This window comes from Acartia tonsa, chromosome 10, assembly GCF_053477335.1.
Source record: "Acartia tonsa isolate MP-2025a chromosome 10, ASM5347733v1, whole genome shotgun sequence".
NCBI lineage: Eukaryota > Metazoa > Arthropoda > Copepoda > Calanoida > Acartiidae > Acartia > Acartia tonsa.
The window spans coordinates 20,864,441-20,880,298 of NC_137269.1; the positions used below are offsets into that span (position 1 = coordinate 20,864,441).

General features: G+C 31.8%; 2 protein-coding genes across 16 annotated transcripts in view; one reads left to right on the plus strand and one right to left on the minus strand.

The window, feature by feature from the left end:
• The window catches only part of LOC145329619 (uncharacterized), a 330,978-nt gene extending 324,436 nt beyond the window's left edge, over positions 1 to 6,542 (plus strand). The window contains exons 22-32 of one of the 2 annotated variants that reach the window (XM_080173916.1): positions 1,548 to 1,598; positions 1,679 to 1,737; positions 2,009 to 2,073; positions 2,586 to 2,650; positions 2,989 to 3,057; positions 3,740 to 3,786; positions 4,245 to 4,291; positions 4,743 to 4,784; positions 5,250 to 5,311; positions 5,952 to 5,990; positions 6,395 to 6,542. In XM_080173916.1, the coding sequence (XP_080030042.1) occupies positions 1,548 to 1,598; positions 1,679 to 1,737; positions 2,009 to 2,073; positions 2,586 to 2,650; positions 2,989 to 3,057; positions 3,740 to 3,786; positions 4,245 to 4,291; positions 4,743 to 4,784; positions 5,250 to 5,311; positions 5,952 to 5,990; positions 6,395 to 6,497 (649 nt within the window). In that variant the 3' untranslated portion in view covers positions 6,498 to 6,542. The remainder of the gene's footprint in view (positions 1 to 1,547; positions 1,599 to 1,678; positions 1,738 to 2,008; positions 2,074 to 2,585; positions 2,651 to 2,988; positions 3,058 to 3,739; positions 3,787 to 4,244; positions 4,292 to 4,742; positions 4,785 to 5,249; positions 5,312 to 5,951; positions 5,991 to 6,394) is intronic. The other variant, XM_080173917.1, reaches the window with a different exon arrangement.
• Positions 6,543 to 6,861: 319 nt separating this feature from the next.
• Positions 6,862 to 15,858, minus strand: part of LOC145329620 (uncharacterized) — a 70,232-nt gene continuing 61,235 nt past the window's right edge. For 4 of the 14 annotated variants that reach the window (XM_080173924.1, XM_080173920.1, XM_080173921.1 and 1 more), the window contains 8 exons: positions 15,141 to 15,219; positions 14,841 to 14,906; positions 14,254 to 14,388; positions 12,924 to 12,983; positions 12,585 to 12,683; positions 12,249 to 12,331; positions 7,921 to 7,965; positions 6,862 to 7,770 (listed from right to left, as the gene is read on the minus strand). In XM_080173924.1, the coding sequence (XP_080030050.1) occupies positions 7,743 to 7,770; positions 7,921 to 7,965; positions 12,249 to 12,331; positions 12,585 to 12,683; positions 12,924 to 12,983; positions 14,254 to 14,388; positions 14,841 to 14,906; positions 15,141 to 15,219 (595 nt within the window). In that variant the 3' untranslated portion in view covers positions 6,862 to 7,742. The remainder of the gene's footprint in view (positions 7,771 to 7,920; positions 7,966 to 12,248; positions 12,332 to 12,584; positions 12,684 to 12,923; positions 12,984 to 14,253; positions 14,389 to 14,840; positions 14,907 to 15,140; positions 15,220 to 15,858) is intronic. The other 10 variants (XM_080173931.1, XM_080173929.1, XM_080173930.1 and 7 more) reach the window with 3 other exon arrangements.

A 15,858-nucleotide genomic window follows, 5' to 3' on the forward strand; every position in this document is an offset into this window, starting at 1 on the left:
TAGTAACAATGCTAATTACAGGTGTTCGTGTCTGTATGTCATTCTATTTCTACTATTGCAGATAATTGTACTTGTTTTTATTTGTTTAGAATTTGGTATTATCTACTAATTAAGATGAAATAATGGTGCTGCCGATACGGTCTCCTATAGTGACGCTCAAAAATTAAGACGCTTCTCTTGCTTTAGACATTTCAAGAATCACTCAAAGATATAAATGTATCTCAACACTAGTTGTATTGGGTAGAATGCTTAATGAAACCTTGAAACCAAAACTGCCTTATGAATTTACGACCAGTACACGAGTCGCTAAAGCCCACATGATAAGACGGTTAATTATAGGCATTAAAGTTGATGGTGGTAAAGAGTGCTTAGAACAAGTATAAAATTTATCACAAATAAAGGCTTTTTAATACTACGTGCTATATTTACAGGATATGGGGCATATGAAATATGTTATAAGTTACAGTATGATAGTAAGTCATATATATGTATTACAACAAGATACTATAAATTAAGTGAAAGAAAAGAAAAGGATTGAATAGGAAATCAAGTGATTAAGGGCTTTGTGTGATAGTGCATTCATATAGAGGCCTTTAGTTAAGGGCATGAATGCATGGCACACTCCAAGATCCTAAATACAAAGTAGTACAAATCAAGCATCCTAAAGATCTAAATCATTATTACCTAATAACTGAGGTTAAGAGAGAAGTAGTAAATACTACAAGGTTCAATAATAAACTGAACTAAATTTTCCATTGCAGTCAAAAATCTAACTTTAGATAATTAGTTTAAGAGGGAGAAAAGCGAGGTCAAAGTAATTATGGCTGATGAAATGTGTGGTAGCAAATTTAGGTTAGCTCAAGGGTGGATTGATAAGTATATGGGTTTTAGAAAGGTATCACAATCTGAGTTTGTGTAATATCATAATAGGTTAATTTACAATATATGTAGATAGATTCACCATACAAATATTACAAGTAAAAGTATTTCTCGTATTCATTCGAATCCGGTGGATAGGAACCAGTTCTCATCCATACGAAAAAACTATGTCTAGCATTGTAATATAAACCGCTTTCCTCAAATATAAAAATGTACAATCATAAGATTAAAACCATTTGTTTTACCCCGTGCCATCGGCACCTCGGGGCTAAATATACTGGTTTTAATTTTATAACTGTACATTCTATATCCGTGGAAAGCGGTTTATAATACAATGAAAGAAATAACTATTAAATGGTAAGAGATATCCTTATATGGCCATATGAGAATATTTATAAATAATACAATAAAGTGGTCAAATCACTGTTTTCACTGATATGAGATGGTTTATTAGCCTATTCCTAAAGTTATGTAAATATAAAAGAGAAGAGATGAAACGAGCGATTAAATGTAATTACTTAAAGATAATTGACAAATTATGGACTAATTATAGCACCTACATAATCTCTCAATAGGAAGTTATAAGCGTAGCATCTATTTGATAAAGCAATATGTTTGTTCAATGTATTGAAACTTAGATGTTGCATCTGCAATAAAATAATGTTTAGTTATAATATGAGAAATGGTGCAAACATACTTCATGTTTCTACAGGATTGAGGTAAGGCCTAAATTAATTAATCAATAAATTTATGTATTTTTTTATATTTTAAACATTTTATATTCTTTTTTACTTTTTAGTAGGGTTGATATTGCTTCAACAGTTAACCAGAGTATTCTACCCGATAAAAATGTTTTTGGTAAAGATATTCTTTCTTTTTAAAATTTTTCTTAGCTTTGTATTTGAAGGGAGAAGATTTCAACCCAAAAATAAATATGAAATGTATCTTCTGGGGGATAAATTGTAAACTACTGTTAACATACCCAGGACCTCTTGAATATTGTCATATTATTGAACAATCTCTTCCGCTAAAGATAAGATTCAATTGTAAAAAGGCAAACATCCTGTAACCTTACCATTTGTTTTTTGAAAAGTCAACTAAACTACTAATTAGATTCTTTAATTTACAGGTAATTGTACAATTGTAACAAAATTGAAAAGTCAAGGAAAACGAAATGATGAATATAAGCTTGTCAGGAAAGTATATTTCTATTTTATATTTCAAATATTAATTGATTTAACACGGATTATCTCTAGCCGAGCGTTATTTATCTATTTATTCCGGGTGTTCTCTAGCTGCGTGCAAGCTTTCCAAGATTAGCTTATTTGATTTTGTAATCCTTTGCCGTAGTGCCTAACAGAGCGAGGCTTTTTAACCATCAGCTTGTTGTTACCGGCTTTAAGAGTATTTAAACATAATTTATTACTGCGCCTTTGGGCTAATTTAATAAAATAATAGCTATTTCTCGCATCGTAATAAACAGCTTTCCGCGGATATAAAATGTATAATTATAAGATTAAAACAAGTTTTATAGCCCCCGAGATGCCGAGGGCACGGGTTAAAAAAACTGGTTCTAGTCTTATGATTGTACATTTTATATTCGTAGAAAACTGGATATAATAGGATGCTAGACATAATTTCTGCGTATGGATGAGAACCAGTTCGAATGAATACGAGAAAAGTATTTAATATTTTATTTTAATTTTAGGGGTATAGTGTTAAAATACTTTCAAGAAAAGCCAGATGAGCCTATTGTGGTTATTGCTGTCAAGTATGCTTTAGTATCATCTATAAGCAAAATTAGAAATTATCAAATTATTATTTTCAATTTTTGAATATTAATACTTCCATATTTTGATATAGCCCCTACAGGTGGTTAAATAATCCTGCTAGACCTTTCCTTACTTATGGGGATCTTTCTAACGCTATAAACAGACAAAAAATACAAAATTTTAACCCTATCTGTAAATCTGTCTTTCACACAATTAAAATAAGGCAAAAAACTTTAGGTTAAAACAACCCCCCTTAATATATCGGTTCTGTGGTTACCGAGATCCTTCCCTACACACATATACATCCTGTTACTTCTAAATAAAGATTATTTTAAAGGAGAAAGGATGCTGATTTAGTTTACAATGATTTGAAAACTCATATGGAAAATGGAGCTATCAATAAGAGGTAAAATTATTGCCTGGAATGACACCATCCATTATAGCGAAGTGCACAAACAAGGTAAATACAAATGAAAATATCCTTATAAGGACTGAAATTAACTCTTTGTTTCATGTACTGAAATAGCATACTCCGTAAATCCCCTTTTCAGGGTTATTTAGAGAGTGTCGATTTTAATTGAATTTTTAAAATTGGAATGTGCTACATACACCGACTGTTTGAAATTTTGAATATTATATCATAAGAAACTCAAAAAAATCAAAGTAAAGATAGCTTTTTGCACCTTCCCAAATTTGTCTTGAAGAGTAGAATAAGAATAAAAATTCGCTTTAAAAAATATTGATCCTTGCCAGAGAAATCCTCAAATAACTTTAGAAGAAACGACCTTAACTTTACAGTTATTTATTTTCCTCAGAAAGACTTGGGAAGGCGCATAAAGCTGTTCTTTGAAAGAAAGAAAAAATAATTTGTAGAATTTGGCCTACCATTTAAAATGCAAGAATATTCGAAATTATCATAATTAAAAATGAAGGTTCTGAGGTTCATAAAGTTTTACCCTAGATTATGAAATTAAAATGATGATTGAAAATTGACAGTGTTCCGCAACTTTGGATATCCTACATGCCAAACGGACGGACAGACAGACACACCCTTATTTAACTCTAAAAGATTTTTTCTTGTTTTATAGGAACTTGTACAAATATCCTGTTAATGAATCTAAGGCAACATCAGAAGGTAGGTGTTAAATATTCATTTCATAACACGCAATGCGGCCTCTATAAATCTTAGCTTCCTTTACAACTTAGATACTTAATTTCATTTCACATTTTGCATTGGTCCTCTATGATTTCAACCTAATTGCTATAGCATTGTCTGAAAGGCCTAACTATCGATGTAAATGAGTTACGCCTATTTATGGGTTATTAAATTCACCCAATTATTATTAGTCGTTGGCAATTTTAACTTCTCATTATCGTATAAACAATAAATGCATTTATCTCTATTGTCTTATCCCATAGGATCCCTGATATACAACAATGCAGCGGTTGAATTAAAATGATTCAAATAACAAATTCACTTTTTGACGTGTTATGACCACAAGGGGCTTGATTAAATTTAATAAATGCAAATAAAATTTTAATTTCTATTTTAGATCAAAATATGTAAATTAATTAACTTTTGTGATTGTTTAGAACGATCAGAAATGGAAAGATTTTTAAGGACACCCAAGTCTTTACAGGTTAGAAAACTTTATAAGTTAACATATAAAACCTTTTCTAGTATGGCTCCAAAACCGATTAATATCCGTTGGTTTAGAACCGGTTCTAAGCAATACTCAAACTACAGCCAGTTTTCAACGAATAGTAAGATAAAAATCAGTATCCGCGGAAAGCTGTCTATAATACGATGCTGTAAATAACTATAATCAGTAAAGTTAACAACACATTGTTACATAAAAAACATTTATACTCCAATAATTATACACGCGCATGGACGGACAAAATGAATTTTAGATGTATAGGTGTTTACAGGTTATAACAATTTTCAGATTAATAAAACCAAATAAATCCACGACCATTGCCGAATGCCAAATGAGAATACAAACAAAAAAAAATAAACTTCATTCACAAAAAATACGCACTGACAGTGTAAGTTAAATAGTAGCTTTACTAATAAAGATATTGTTGTAGGGAATCTTAGTCACAGATGTTTACTCATTCAGTGGAGCACAGGTTTCATTTCAAACAAGGATGACAACATCCATAACAGCGAAGATCTAAAATTAACACTGATAGACAAACTATCATCAACACTTGTAGAATAATAAATAATTTAATAATAATAAATCTTAATGTCAACTAAATTGTACATGAAATTGTTGCAAAATTGCTTAAATACAGGATTCTGTTTTTTACTCACATTCTTAGGATTTTACTAAAGAGAATCTTAGCTTATAATATCGTACCTCGTTAACCTAGGATGAATAGGATAATTAAATCTTACAAAAAAAAAATATCAGAATCTACCCAATATTACCTACCCTAAAATAAAAGAACCAAAAAATACCAGCCCCTCCATCCCCCCCCCCCCAAACACTTTTTTAATTTATACTAAATAAGGTTGGGGCCCTTGGGTTAGAGGTCTAGGCACTTTCAGAAAAAAAACACCTCTTTTGACAAACCTGTATTAATTTTTAGGCCAGAAATGTGATTGTTTTATCTCATGGGAATCCTTCTGGTGCACAGAATGCAATTATGAGGTAGGAATATCAAATAAGAAAATATGTAGGAACGTCAGAGGGGGAAAGGTCAAAACTGATTACCCCCCCCCCCCCAAAAAAAAAAAAAAAATTATGTGATTTTGGAGGATTTTTCACAAAAACTATTTTTTTTAAGAATCCACCTAAAGTAAGTAACTCACACCCGAAATGTAAGTTTTTACCTTCCTCTTACACCGTTATGTCAATTTGGACGTCTTTGTTCTAATGATATATGACATTATAACATATGTGTTGACATAATAAAAACTCCTCATTTTGATAGGGTAGGTTAAAATTCAAGGAAGAAATATTCAATGAATAATTTAGATTTTTCAGTTCCTTTTATGCCTGAATATAATTTTTATGCAATTTTTTCCTTAAAGTGAGATTGTCTGTCTGTAGCTTAAGTTCTCGATATGGTATACTGTAAAGCTACTTTTAGTTTAGGAAAGGTTTATAACTATTTTGGAAGAGGGTACCTCCACCATCCCAAGATAAATCCCCCCCCCCCCAAAAAAAAACACATCTTACCCATCTACCCACCCCCCCTTCCCGCTTTCCTATCTCAAGTGCCCCTACAGGTAGTAGCCGCTAGAGAATAATAAAATATCAACTTTTAAATCATATGTATATTTATTAGGTCAACTGCTTCTGCTTTTCTCGTTTTAGATAAAGAAAGGTAAGATCTAAAATTCTTATTAGAATATTGAACATACGTCTAGAGTATGTTTGTTAATCGCCATCATATTATTTTCATATTTTATTAACGGACTGTCTACATTTAAAAATAACTTATTAAATTTCTTTACTGGATACACCTCCCTTTCAAAATTTGGGGTGAAGTTGTGAGCTTTAGGGAGATGTGTTACTGACAACAAGAGGGATTTTATCGCCAGGGGTGTGTGAGGTATGAGGTATTTTGATGTAAATCTTCTTACACCACCCTTGGTTGGGGGTGTCGAGGGGTTGAATCTCTATGGGGGTGTTTTCACCCCCCATAATTCTGCGCACGCCTCTGGCAAATACTTCTGAAATGAGACATTAAAAACATTATTGAGCTTTAATATAATTAATTTGTTTTAGTCTTGTAAGAAAACTTGAAACCCTTGTTGGTTCTTCTTACCAAGTTGATAACAATGTTCGAGATTATGTTCAAGAATGGAACAATGATACAAACCAAAGTTAAAAAAGATGTTTTAGAATTTACTTTTCGAATAAAAAAATAATTAAACATAAGTTGTTGCTTATTACATAAAAAAAGGGATAAAGGTGGCTGCCTTTTTAACCTAAATTTTGAAGAAGCAAGATGTTTGTATGTTAGTAGAAGAAAATGTTTTTTGTTGTTAGATTAAGTTCTGATGTCCAGCATTTTCTAAAATTTCTATTACACTTTTGTTTAGATAATAAATTTAGTATCTCAAAAAGAGAAAAAAATGGGTAATTTACTGGCTCTTTATTTCAATTCATCAAATTGTTTTCAAAATAAAATCATGCTATAATACATGTTTGAAAAATCTCATAATCATGAAAACAACAAAGAATTATTAAAATTATTTAAAGCAACATAATATATTTGATATAATAAAAATGAGTTATTCTATTATAAATGTGATATGCAGTAAAAAAATAATACAATACATTAATAAAATTAGTAAACAAGTATAATTTGTAATACATAATAATAAGGGTAAGTATTGTAGGAGACATTTGGTATAAGACAGAGGCATCTAGTGGAAGCAATTCGAATTAAATTGGTGTGTGTCAGTTTTTCATAGATTTCTTTAAAAGAACAAAAGCTTTAAAAATTAAATTTTATAATTAAAATGCTTTGATTTTAGTCATTTGGTGTTACACTTTATATATTATCATCTATTAAAATCACAACTAAATTATTCAACTTAATTTTACCTTAAATTTGTCTATTTCAATTAAACTATGAGTTATTCATATATACTTTATAAATTCAAGTTTTTAATGGATATATTTCTTAAGATTATTATTATTTGTTCTTTATGAAAGCTAGTATGGAATAGGAAAAATACTATAATCAATAATGCTTTCTTTGAATATGATATAAGATTAAGTGATATTCAAATTTCTGTAAGCAAAATATGTTTTATATGACAAATACTGAAATAATCACATATTCTAATCACTTTAGAACTTGATTGCATAATATAGATTTAGTATAATTTACATTTAAATGCTTTGCTTAGGTATACAAATACTAGTTTTACATCTTAAAAGAGTATTTAATTTGTTTTCTTCAATAAGATAAAAGTATTTTTAAGAAGTATAATTTTCTATTTCTAAAATATAAGAAATGAAATTGGATAACAAAATATCTTTTATCAATTGAAGAGCTGTGAGCTGTTTCGTTGTATTATTTTTCTAATATTTTGGTTTCTGTTAGATGTAGTTGTACACCAAATTAATCTTCTAGCTCCTCCATTCTGCACCTGAATAAAATAAGACGACATTTAGATTTTTGTTAAAAAAACAAATATTATGAAATAAAATAAAAATAGGGTAATAAATGATATATTTTAAATGTTATAGATAAAATATCATAAATTTGTAAATAGGAAATGTCTATTTAAAATTGTAACCTATAATTCATGTTCATTTGATGTTTACTAGTCAACTGTAAATCCCTAAATGGAAAAAGAATGCAAATGCCATTTCTTTATTTTTTTGTACTTTATTTTTTCATTCAAACATATGTTTCATGCAAAAGTTAAAAATCATTTGATTGCAAAATATAAATATGGATAAATTATACCCTCCAAAAAATAGTTACAATTTAATAGGTTAGGGTTAGTTGGATACCTCACTTAAACCGTGAAGAGGTTAGACATGTGGTTAGGTGATTGTTTGTAGTATTAGGGTAAATTAATGAAACATTGAACTCATTCTTGATCAATAGATTAATAAATTGTAGAACATGATCGTAATCAAGATATAAAGAAGCATATGAACCATCCAAAAGGCTTAAACAAAAAACACAACTCTTAATCATCCAGGCCAGGTATACCTAGAATGAGGTATATCCAGGAAGAGAGGGGAAATTGGGCTCTAAATTCTGCTTTAAATTATATTGGTACCAAAAAGCTTCAGAGAAAAGATCTATAAATTATTGACTCAAAACTGTGAGTTCTTTTTAAAGTTTAGATTGGATTGTACAAACCAACAGGGTTCATAATTGTCCACTAATATTAATAATTCAAATTTATTGCAATTGTGGAGTGCATAAACTAATCGTCCATTGCTTTATACCTTAAGATTCCTCCTAAGTTTGCTTTAGATTTTTTATTTTAAACAAAAAAGCGCCGCCTCTAGAATGTTTAATTTTCAACTTATATTTCTATCAGTTGTTAATGTAACCAATTAATTCACATAACTGAAATGTATTTTGATAATAAGGAAAGGATATTGTCCAAATTTTCCATCAATGCACAGTGGGCCAGCAGGTGTCAAAATACAAAAATTGGGGGGGTATTTGGTTTCTTGGTATTTATATTTTTTTCTTTATATGACTAAATTACATACATTAGGGCTTTAAAAATGATATTTTCAAGGTCCAGGTGTATTTCTGAGTGCGTCCAGTGCCTAACAAAGTAGAGTAGGGTCGCATTCTTTTAAGGTTATTTTTGACCACTACCAACCCTTCTTCAATTCAAGATTTCTCAGGCTAATGATGGCCGATTTTCGAAAAATCAAGCTTCAGATAAACGTTACAACAATTGTAATCAGATAATAAAAGTAAAACTAGAAATAAATAAATAAAATGGTATATTAACAATCAATTATATAAAAAATATTCCTAAAATTTTGCTTATTTTTAAGCATAGGTCAACTTTCAAAGCTTGTAGCAAATTTTGCCCAGACTTGCCCGGTCTAAGATCTTAACTCTCATAAAATTTAGCTCATTTATAGGCCAGGAGAAAAGATTTTAGCTGCAGCCGTTTGCAGCCGTGCATTCTAGAAAGTTTTAAAATTTGCTGGTTGAATTTTGAAAACTACAATTTTATACGTACGTTAATAATTTGAGTTGCGCATTTTTTTTCAAATAAACCTAATATTATATGTGTAAATGTGACAATTTTGTATACTCTCATTTTTTTTCTCTCTCTCTCCCCCTCTCTCTCTCTGCCTCTCTCTCTCTCTCTCTCTCTCTCTTTCTCTCTCTCTCTCTCTCTCTCTCTCTCTCTCTCTCTCTCTTTCTCTCTCTTTCTCTCTCTTTCTCTCTCTCTCTCTCTCTCTCTCTCTCTCTCTCTCTTTCTTTCTTCTTCTCTCTCTCTCTTTCTCTCTCTCTCTTTCTCTCTCTCTTTCTCTCTCTTTCTTTCTCTTTCTTTCTCTCTCTCTTTCTCTCTCTCTTTCTCTCTTTCTTTCTCTCTCTCTCTTTTTCTCTCTCTCTTTCTTTCTCCCTCTCTTTCTCTCTCTCTCACTCTCTCTTTCTTTCTCTCTTTCTTTCTCTCTCTCTCTCTCTCTCTCTCTCTCTCTCTCTCTTTCTCTCTCTCTCTCTCTCTCTCTCTCTCTCTCTCTCTCTCTTCTTATAATTCTCTCTTTCTGTGTGTGTGTGTGTGTATGTGTTTGTTCATAAGTGTTGAATGTTGATGCTACATAAAACTAACCCTTACATATGAAGTCCCTTAATTTATCCCCCTTCCCCATAAAAAAAGCATTGACGTCCTTGTATATGTCCTGAAATAGTGCAGAAATAACTAATTTTATGTTAACAAGAATGACAACATCCATAAAGCAAAGCTCTCTGAAATGGTTGGACAAACGAATATTACCATTTGTAAAGCTTTATATTAAAAACCTGTCGTATTAGCGTAAATGATAGCATACCTGTGTGTTCAATTCTTGTTACGCCATGTTATACTAATGACGATAAAAATGTTACCTTCTGCTGCTATGTCTGATACATGACACTAATAGTGAGAGTAGGGCATCATTACTTAAACGTTTTTTAAGCAAACACAGGGAGGAAGGGACCATTAAACCATAAATTATACTAGTACCCAAAGCTTTCTAACCCCGTGGTATTATTTGTTGGCTCAAAACCATTCATTGAATTTTGTTGTTGGTCCCAAATTTCTTATTAATAATGTTATTCAACCTGGTTAAATTTGTCAGGGATCTTAATGGATAAGACAAACAAGATTAACATTTCTGTAGATTAAAATTACCCATTAGTTTAAACATTTAGAAGCTTTTATAGAACTCAAATTTTATAAAGGTACCCAAAGTTTTTAATCCAGCGAATAAATAAGCATAAGTTTAAAACTTTTGGTATTTGTGTATTTAACATTCCTATTCCCCCTCCCCCCGAACTTTGTTAATTTATTATCATTATCAATATACCGTCCATTGTCTTATCCCCTGTGATCCCTGGATAAAATAAATTAATGATATTATATAATTAGTTGTGGAGATATTTATATTGATTATTATGGATTTTTTCATCCTTGTTATTAATGTTCAGTCTAGTTTTTTCAAACTGGGTATTTCCCCCCTCCCCAGTTAAAAATGTTTGCACACTCTTGAACAAGAATGAAAACCATGCATCTTTATAAAGTAAAAACGCATTGAATACTAAGATTCTTAGATAGTACCCTACTGTTGGAATTATTATGAAAAGTTTGAAATCGATTGGACAATTATAACTTGTCTCAATTATTAAAAGGAGCTATACGTTTTGAACGGACAAACGGATAGAACGACCGGAATTATAGAAAAGCTTAGCCTTTAACAATTGTTGCTTATGCATAGCTATACTACTATTCAGAAGTCAAAAGGGATTAGACAATGGCCAATAATTTGATGTACATCCCCAATGATAATACACAAAATTACCCCTTCTGTAGATTACAATTATTGGTTAAATTGTTTGGACACTCAACTTTCAGAACCAAACAATCAAAATTTAATAATAAGTCCCCAAAGTTGTCAAGTCAATGAATAAGAAAAAGTTATTATAAGACTTTGGGGACTAAAGTAATAAAACAGCCCAATGCCCCCTCCCTCCCAAACTACTATACTGCTTTTTTCAGAGAGAGTGAGAGGGGACAGTGTGTTTAATACAAAAGTCCCCAAAGTTTTATAAAAATGTTTTCTAATTCCTTGGCTTTTCAACTTTAGGGGGCTTTAGTTAATTTTGATTAGTTGTTTCATTGAGTTGAGTGTTCAAACGTTTCAACCAATAATTGTGAGATGAAGTTCTGTAGGTTAAAAAAACCCGCGAAAAATACACCAAAACCACATGAAGGAGTGATTAGAGGTGAATTGTACATAAGAGTAAAGTTGCTTAAAATTTAAAAATATGAAATTGTTCTTTTGGTGTTGAAACTGTAAAATGAAGTTTGGTAGTAATTTAAAAAAAAATCCGCAAAAAATACACCAAAACCACATGAAGGAGTGGTCAGAGGTTAATTATACATAAAAGCAAAGTTGCTTAAAATTAAAAAATATGAAATTGTTCTTTTGGTGTTGAAACTGTAAAATGAAGTTTGGTGGTAATTTTAAAAAAATCCGCAAAAAATACACCAAAACCACATGAAGGAGTGGTCAGAGGTTAAATGTACATAAAAGCAAAGTTGCTTAAAATTAAAAAATATGAAATTGTTCTTTTGATGTTGAAACTGTAAAATGAAGTTTAGTAGTAATTGAAAAAAAAATCCGCGAAAATTCCCCCAAAACTGAGTATACACAAATAAGCAAACTTTTAGTTTTTGCATAGATAGACATTTCATGTTTTACAATTTTTTCTCTAAAACCAATAGTTTTTGAGTTATTGAATTTTGAACCGTTTTGGCCAATTCTGGCCCACTGTGCAATGGTTTCAATCTACTTCAGAGCCAGATTCAATTATGGACCATTGTTCCATCTCTTTCTCAAACAAATTCCAGGCCTTTTGAAAACAAAAACATACCTCACTGCCATTTCTACAACTTCCAAACTTGGACCATCAATCTCTTTAATCAGACAAAGAATTGCGGACAACACATTCGAATTCTGAATAAATTAATAAAATCATATCTGTTATCCTTTTGCGTTTATAATATTCTTATTCAATTTCAGAACCCGTTGTAAAAGAAACGAATATGTTTAAGGTATAAATATTATCCACCCCCATCCCCCCTGGCCCCCCCCCCCCCAGCCAAAAAAATTAAAATTCGAATCAAGTGTTTAACATAAAATGGTTTGAAAGCTTAACAAAAAAATTAATGTTTTTACTCTTTTCATAAAAGAATAACAAATGATTTACCCGATTTTTTGGCCTGAGTGGATATGGTCTTGATTGAGGTGGCGAGTTTGATCTTCGCTGGGCTAGCAACTGCTGGGCGCTCTCTAGCTGCTGGTCAACCTACAAAATAAAATATTTATCAAATAAAGAAAGGAAAAGACCAAATTGTATCTATGTGACGTCATAAAAATGAGGGCTTATCCATCTCTTTTTTATAGGGGTTTTCTTTCACACTTCTCCTCTCATCTCCCTCATTTTTTTGACGTCACATGGCTAATTTTTGAGACACTTTGTCCCACTACTGTCTTTTTGTCGGTCAGTCTATTTGCCTGTTTACCAGTTTGTCTGTCAGTTAATTACCTGTCTGTATGTAGAATTATAATGATGGTTAACAACTGCATGAAGTTCAGCTTGGCTCATCTAAAATAATAAGAGGGTCATACTGACTTGTGTAGTAAATTATGTTGTATGATGCTGTGAGTATTGGTCGCAAAAATATGACGTAACAAAAAAAATTAGCCAATGAGAGGCCGTTATTGACTAATGGTAAAATTTATAGTGGACTCTCATTGGCTAATTTTTTTTGTTACGTCATATTTTTTGCACCAATACTCACAGCATCATGTTGTATCTGTGCCTTTAAAGAATAAATTAAAAATAATGATAAAATTTTCATCAAAAGTTAATAACAGTAACAAACAGTAACAAGCCCTTTTCACTCCACAGGGGGGAGCATATGCCGCTGACAATTAGTCAGTGTTTCTGTAACAATGTGGCTTATGGATAATATATGGGATAGGGTTGTCAGCCCTAAGCCCTGATGATTGCGGTGTAAAGCGTCCATTTGCCATCAGACAACCAACCCTTTGATTGCACGACCTTTGTCTGAGAAGTCCTAACTGTGCATGGTAGTGAGTTGCGCCAAGGCATTCCCCCTACTCTAACTATTTATGTCGTGCACCTGACATAGCAGCAGTAGGAACCATTTTTAACGTCTTTAGTTATGACGCGGTGTCGGACCGAGATTCGAACCTATCACCTTCCCAACGACGAGCGGATGCGCTACGTGTTGAGCCACGGTCGCGGGTATCAAAAGTTAATATTTTGTTTTAAAATAAGGATTTATCATCTGTTATTTTGATTTATTTGTGAAAGTGTTATCAATTAACATGCATGTTAGTTAAAAATAAACTGAATATTTTAATACAAATATGAAACGAAGTTGTCCAAATTAAAAACAAAATACAGCTCAGAAAGTTGAAATGTATGTAGAAAGCTGCAATTACAGCTGCTCTTCAAATCTTGTAAAGTTTAATTATAAGGGTAACTCAAAAACCGCAGTCAACAGCTAGCTCTTTATTTCGAAATCATAGCTGCATCAGTCATTTTGGGTTAAACTAAAATTTCAATTTCTATTTTGTGGGGGGTAAAATGAAAGTTTCAAAGGTTTGAGAGGGTTAATCTAAAGTATTTGTTTTAATTTTGAGGGGGGCTAAAATAAGGGGTCACAAGGTATGAGGGGGATAAACATCCCTCTACTCTTGGATGTCACGAGCAATATGCACTTTTTTAAAAATTAATAGCCTTTTAAAACACTTCCAAGCCTTTATTCAAACTATCTTTATGTAGACTGTAACCCCCCCCCCTTAAGTAGCTTAAAAAATCAACCATTGACTTTCTGATTCCCTACCTGTCTGGGGGAGCTTCTATTATCCTCCTTCCCGTTGACCTGCGGGTTGCTCCTCGGCCCCCTGGAGGGTGTGTCATCCAGGGGGGAGAGGGAGGGGCCTCCAGAGGAGCTATTACTCCCCTCCTCAACCATCAACTAATAATTTATGGGTTAAGATGTTAGTTTGTTAGTTATGTTATCATTTTTAAAATTATTTTTTATTATGGGTATGTTAAAACAATAGTCCGAAAAAAAATAAAACTGTTTTAGTCTTTTATACACATATAAGGCTTAGTAACCCCAACACCAAAGCAAGCCAATGAAATTTTGTACGATTTGACCTATAATATATGTCCTTTTCTTTAGTAAAAATCTCTTTCTAAAAATTCTCTCACAGCAATTGTCCTAATTTTTAACAATTTGTCAAATATGAGTCTTAGGAAACATACCAAACTTAAAAACCTTTAATTAGACTTATTAGTGATTTTGGTTAAAATTTACTAGTTTTAAGCAAGCATAACAAAAAAATGTTTATAAATAGGTTAGCCCACAGAGAGTGGCTAGGCCAGGTATATCTAACATGTAAGTTTCTCCACCAATATTACTACCTGGACCCCTCTGTATTCTTGATATCCATTACCATAGGATGACCGTTCCTGGCTGTATCGAGATTCCTGGAATAAATTCATTTTAGAATTTTGGTTTCGAGAACTTTTAAATTTTCAAGATAAATGAACTTGATTGGTTTCAATTAATATTTATATAATCACATGTTCTAGCCGCTGCAAGGTTCTTCTAACAGTTGTATAGCCTAACTTAATGGTCCTAACTTTGCGGTAAAAGCGCAACCATCAAATTTTCTACAATTGATCGTAATCGTACCAGTAATAAAGAAATTTATTATGTACCTGATAACCTCTGTATCCGTCTGGAGAAGGACCGCTCATGCTTGACCGCTGGGGCCGGTAGCTGTCTTGGCTAGAATACCTGTAACAAGGATGATGTTATTAAGATAAGTCTTGTGGCGCAGCCAGTGACGTGCACATGGTTATGCCAAAGGGCCAACAATAGGGCCCAAGAACACAAGAGGGGTGTTATTTTATTTTCAGAGAAGTGGATACACCCCCTGAGGTGTCCACCACCCTCCTAAATAATTCAAATACTCAAAAGTAAAAAAAACGTCTATAGACTGGTAAATTGACCGTAAATTTAAGGGGGTTGTGACATTTTAAAACTTGACTTGGGTATTATCAAACCCCTTTATTTTTGTTGGAGGGGTTGGATACAACCCAAACACCATCCTCCTTTACGCCTCAGGGCGCAGCCAATGTTTTGTGAAATGAAATGAAGAGGGCTAAATTTGGCCGGTTTTCAAATTAAATTTCAACTAAATTAAACTATGTCAGAGTTTATACAATACAACAGAAGAAAATTTAATTGTAATTTAATATTCAAAATATCAACAGAAACTAGTAAACTTACAGGAAATATAAAAATCATAAGAAACTTTAAAAATGTGTTTAATTACCATTAAACGTACCATGATAACCTAGTACTTCTAGAAAACGGTCATGCAATCAAAATGTTAGTTATCAAATTAAGTAATTATAAATTAAACAACTGATT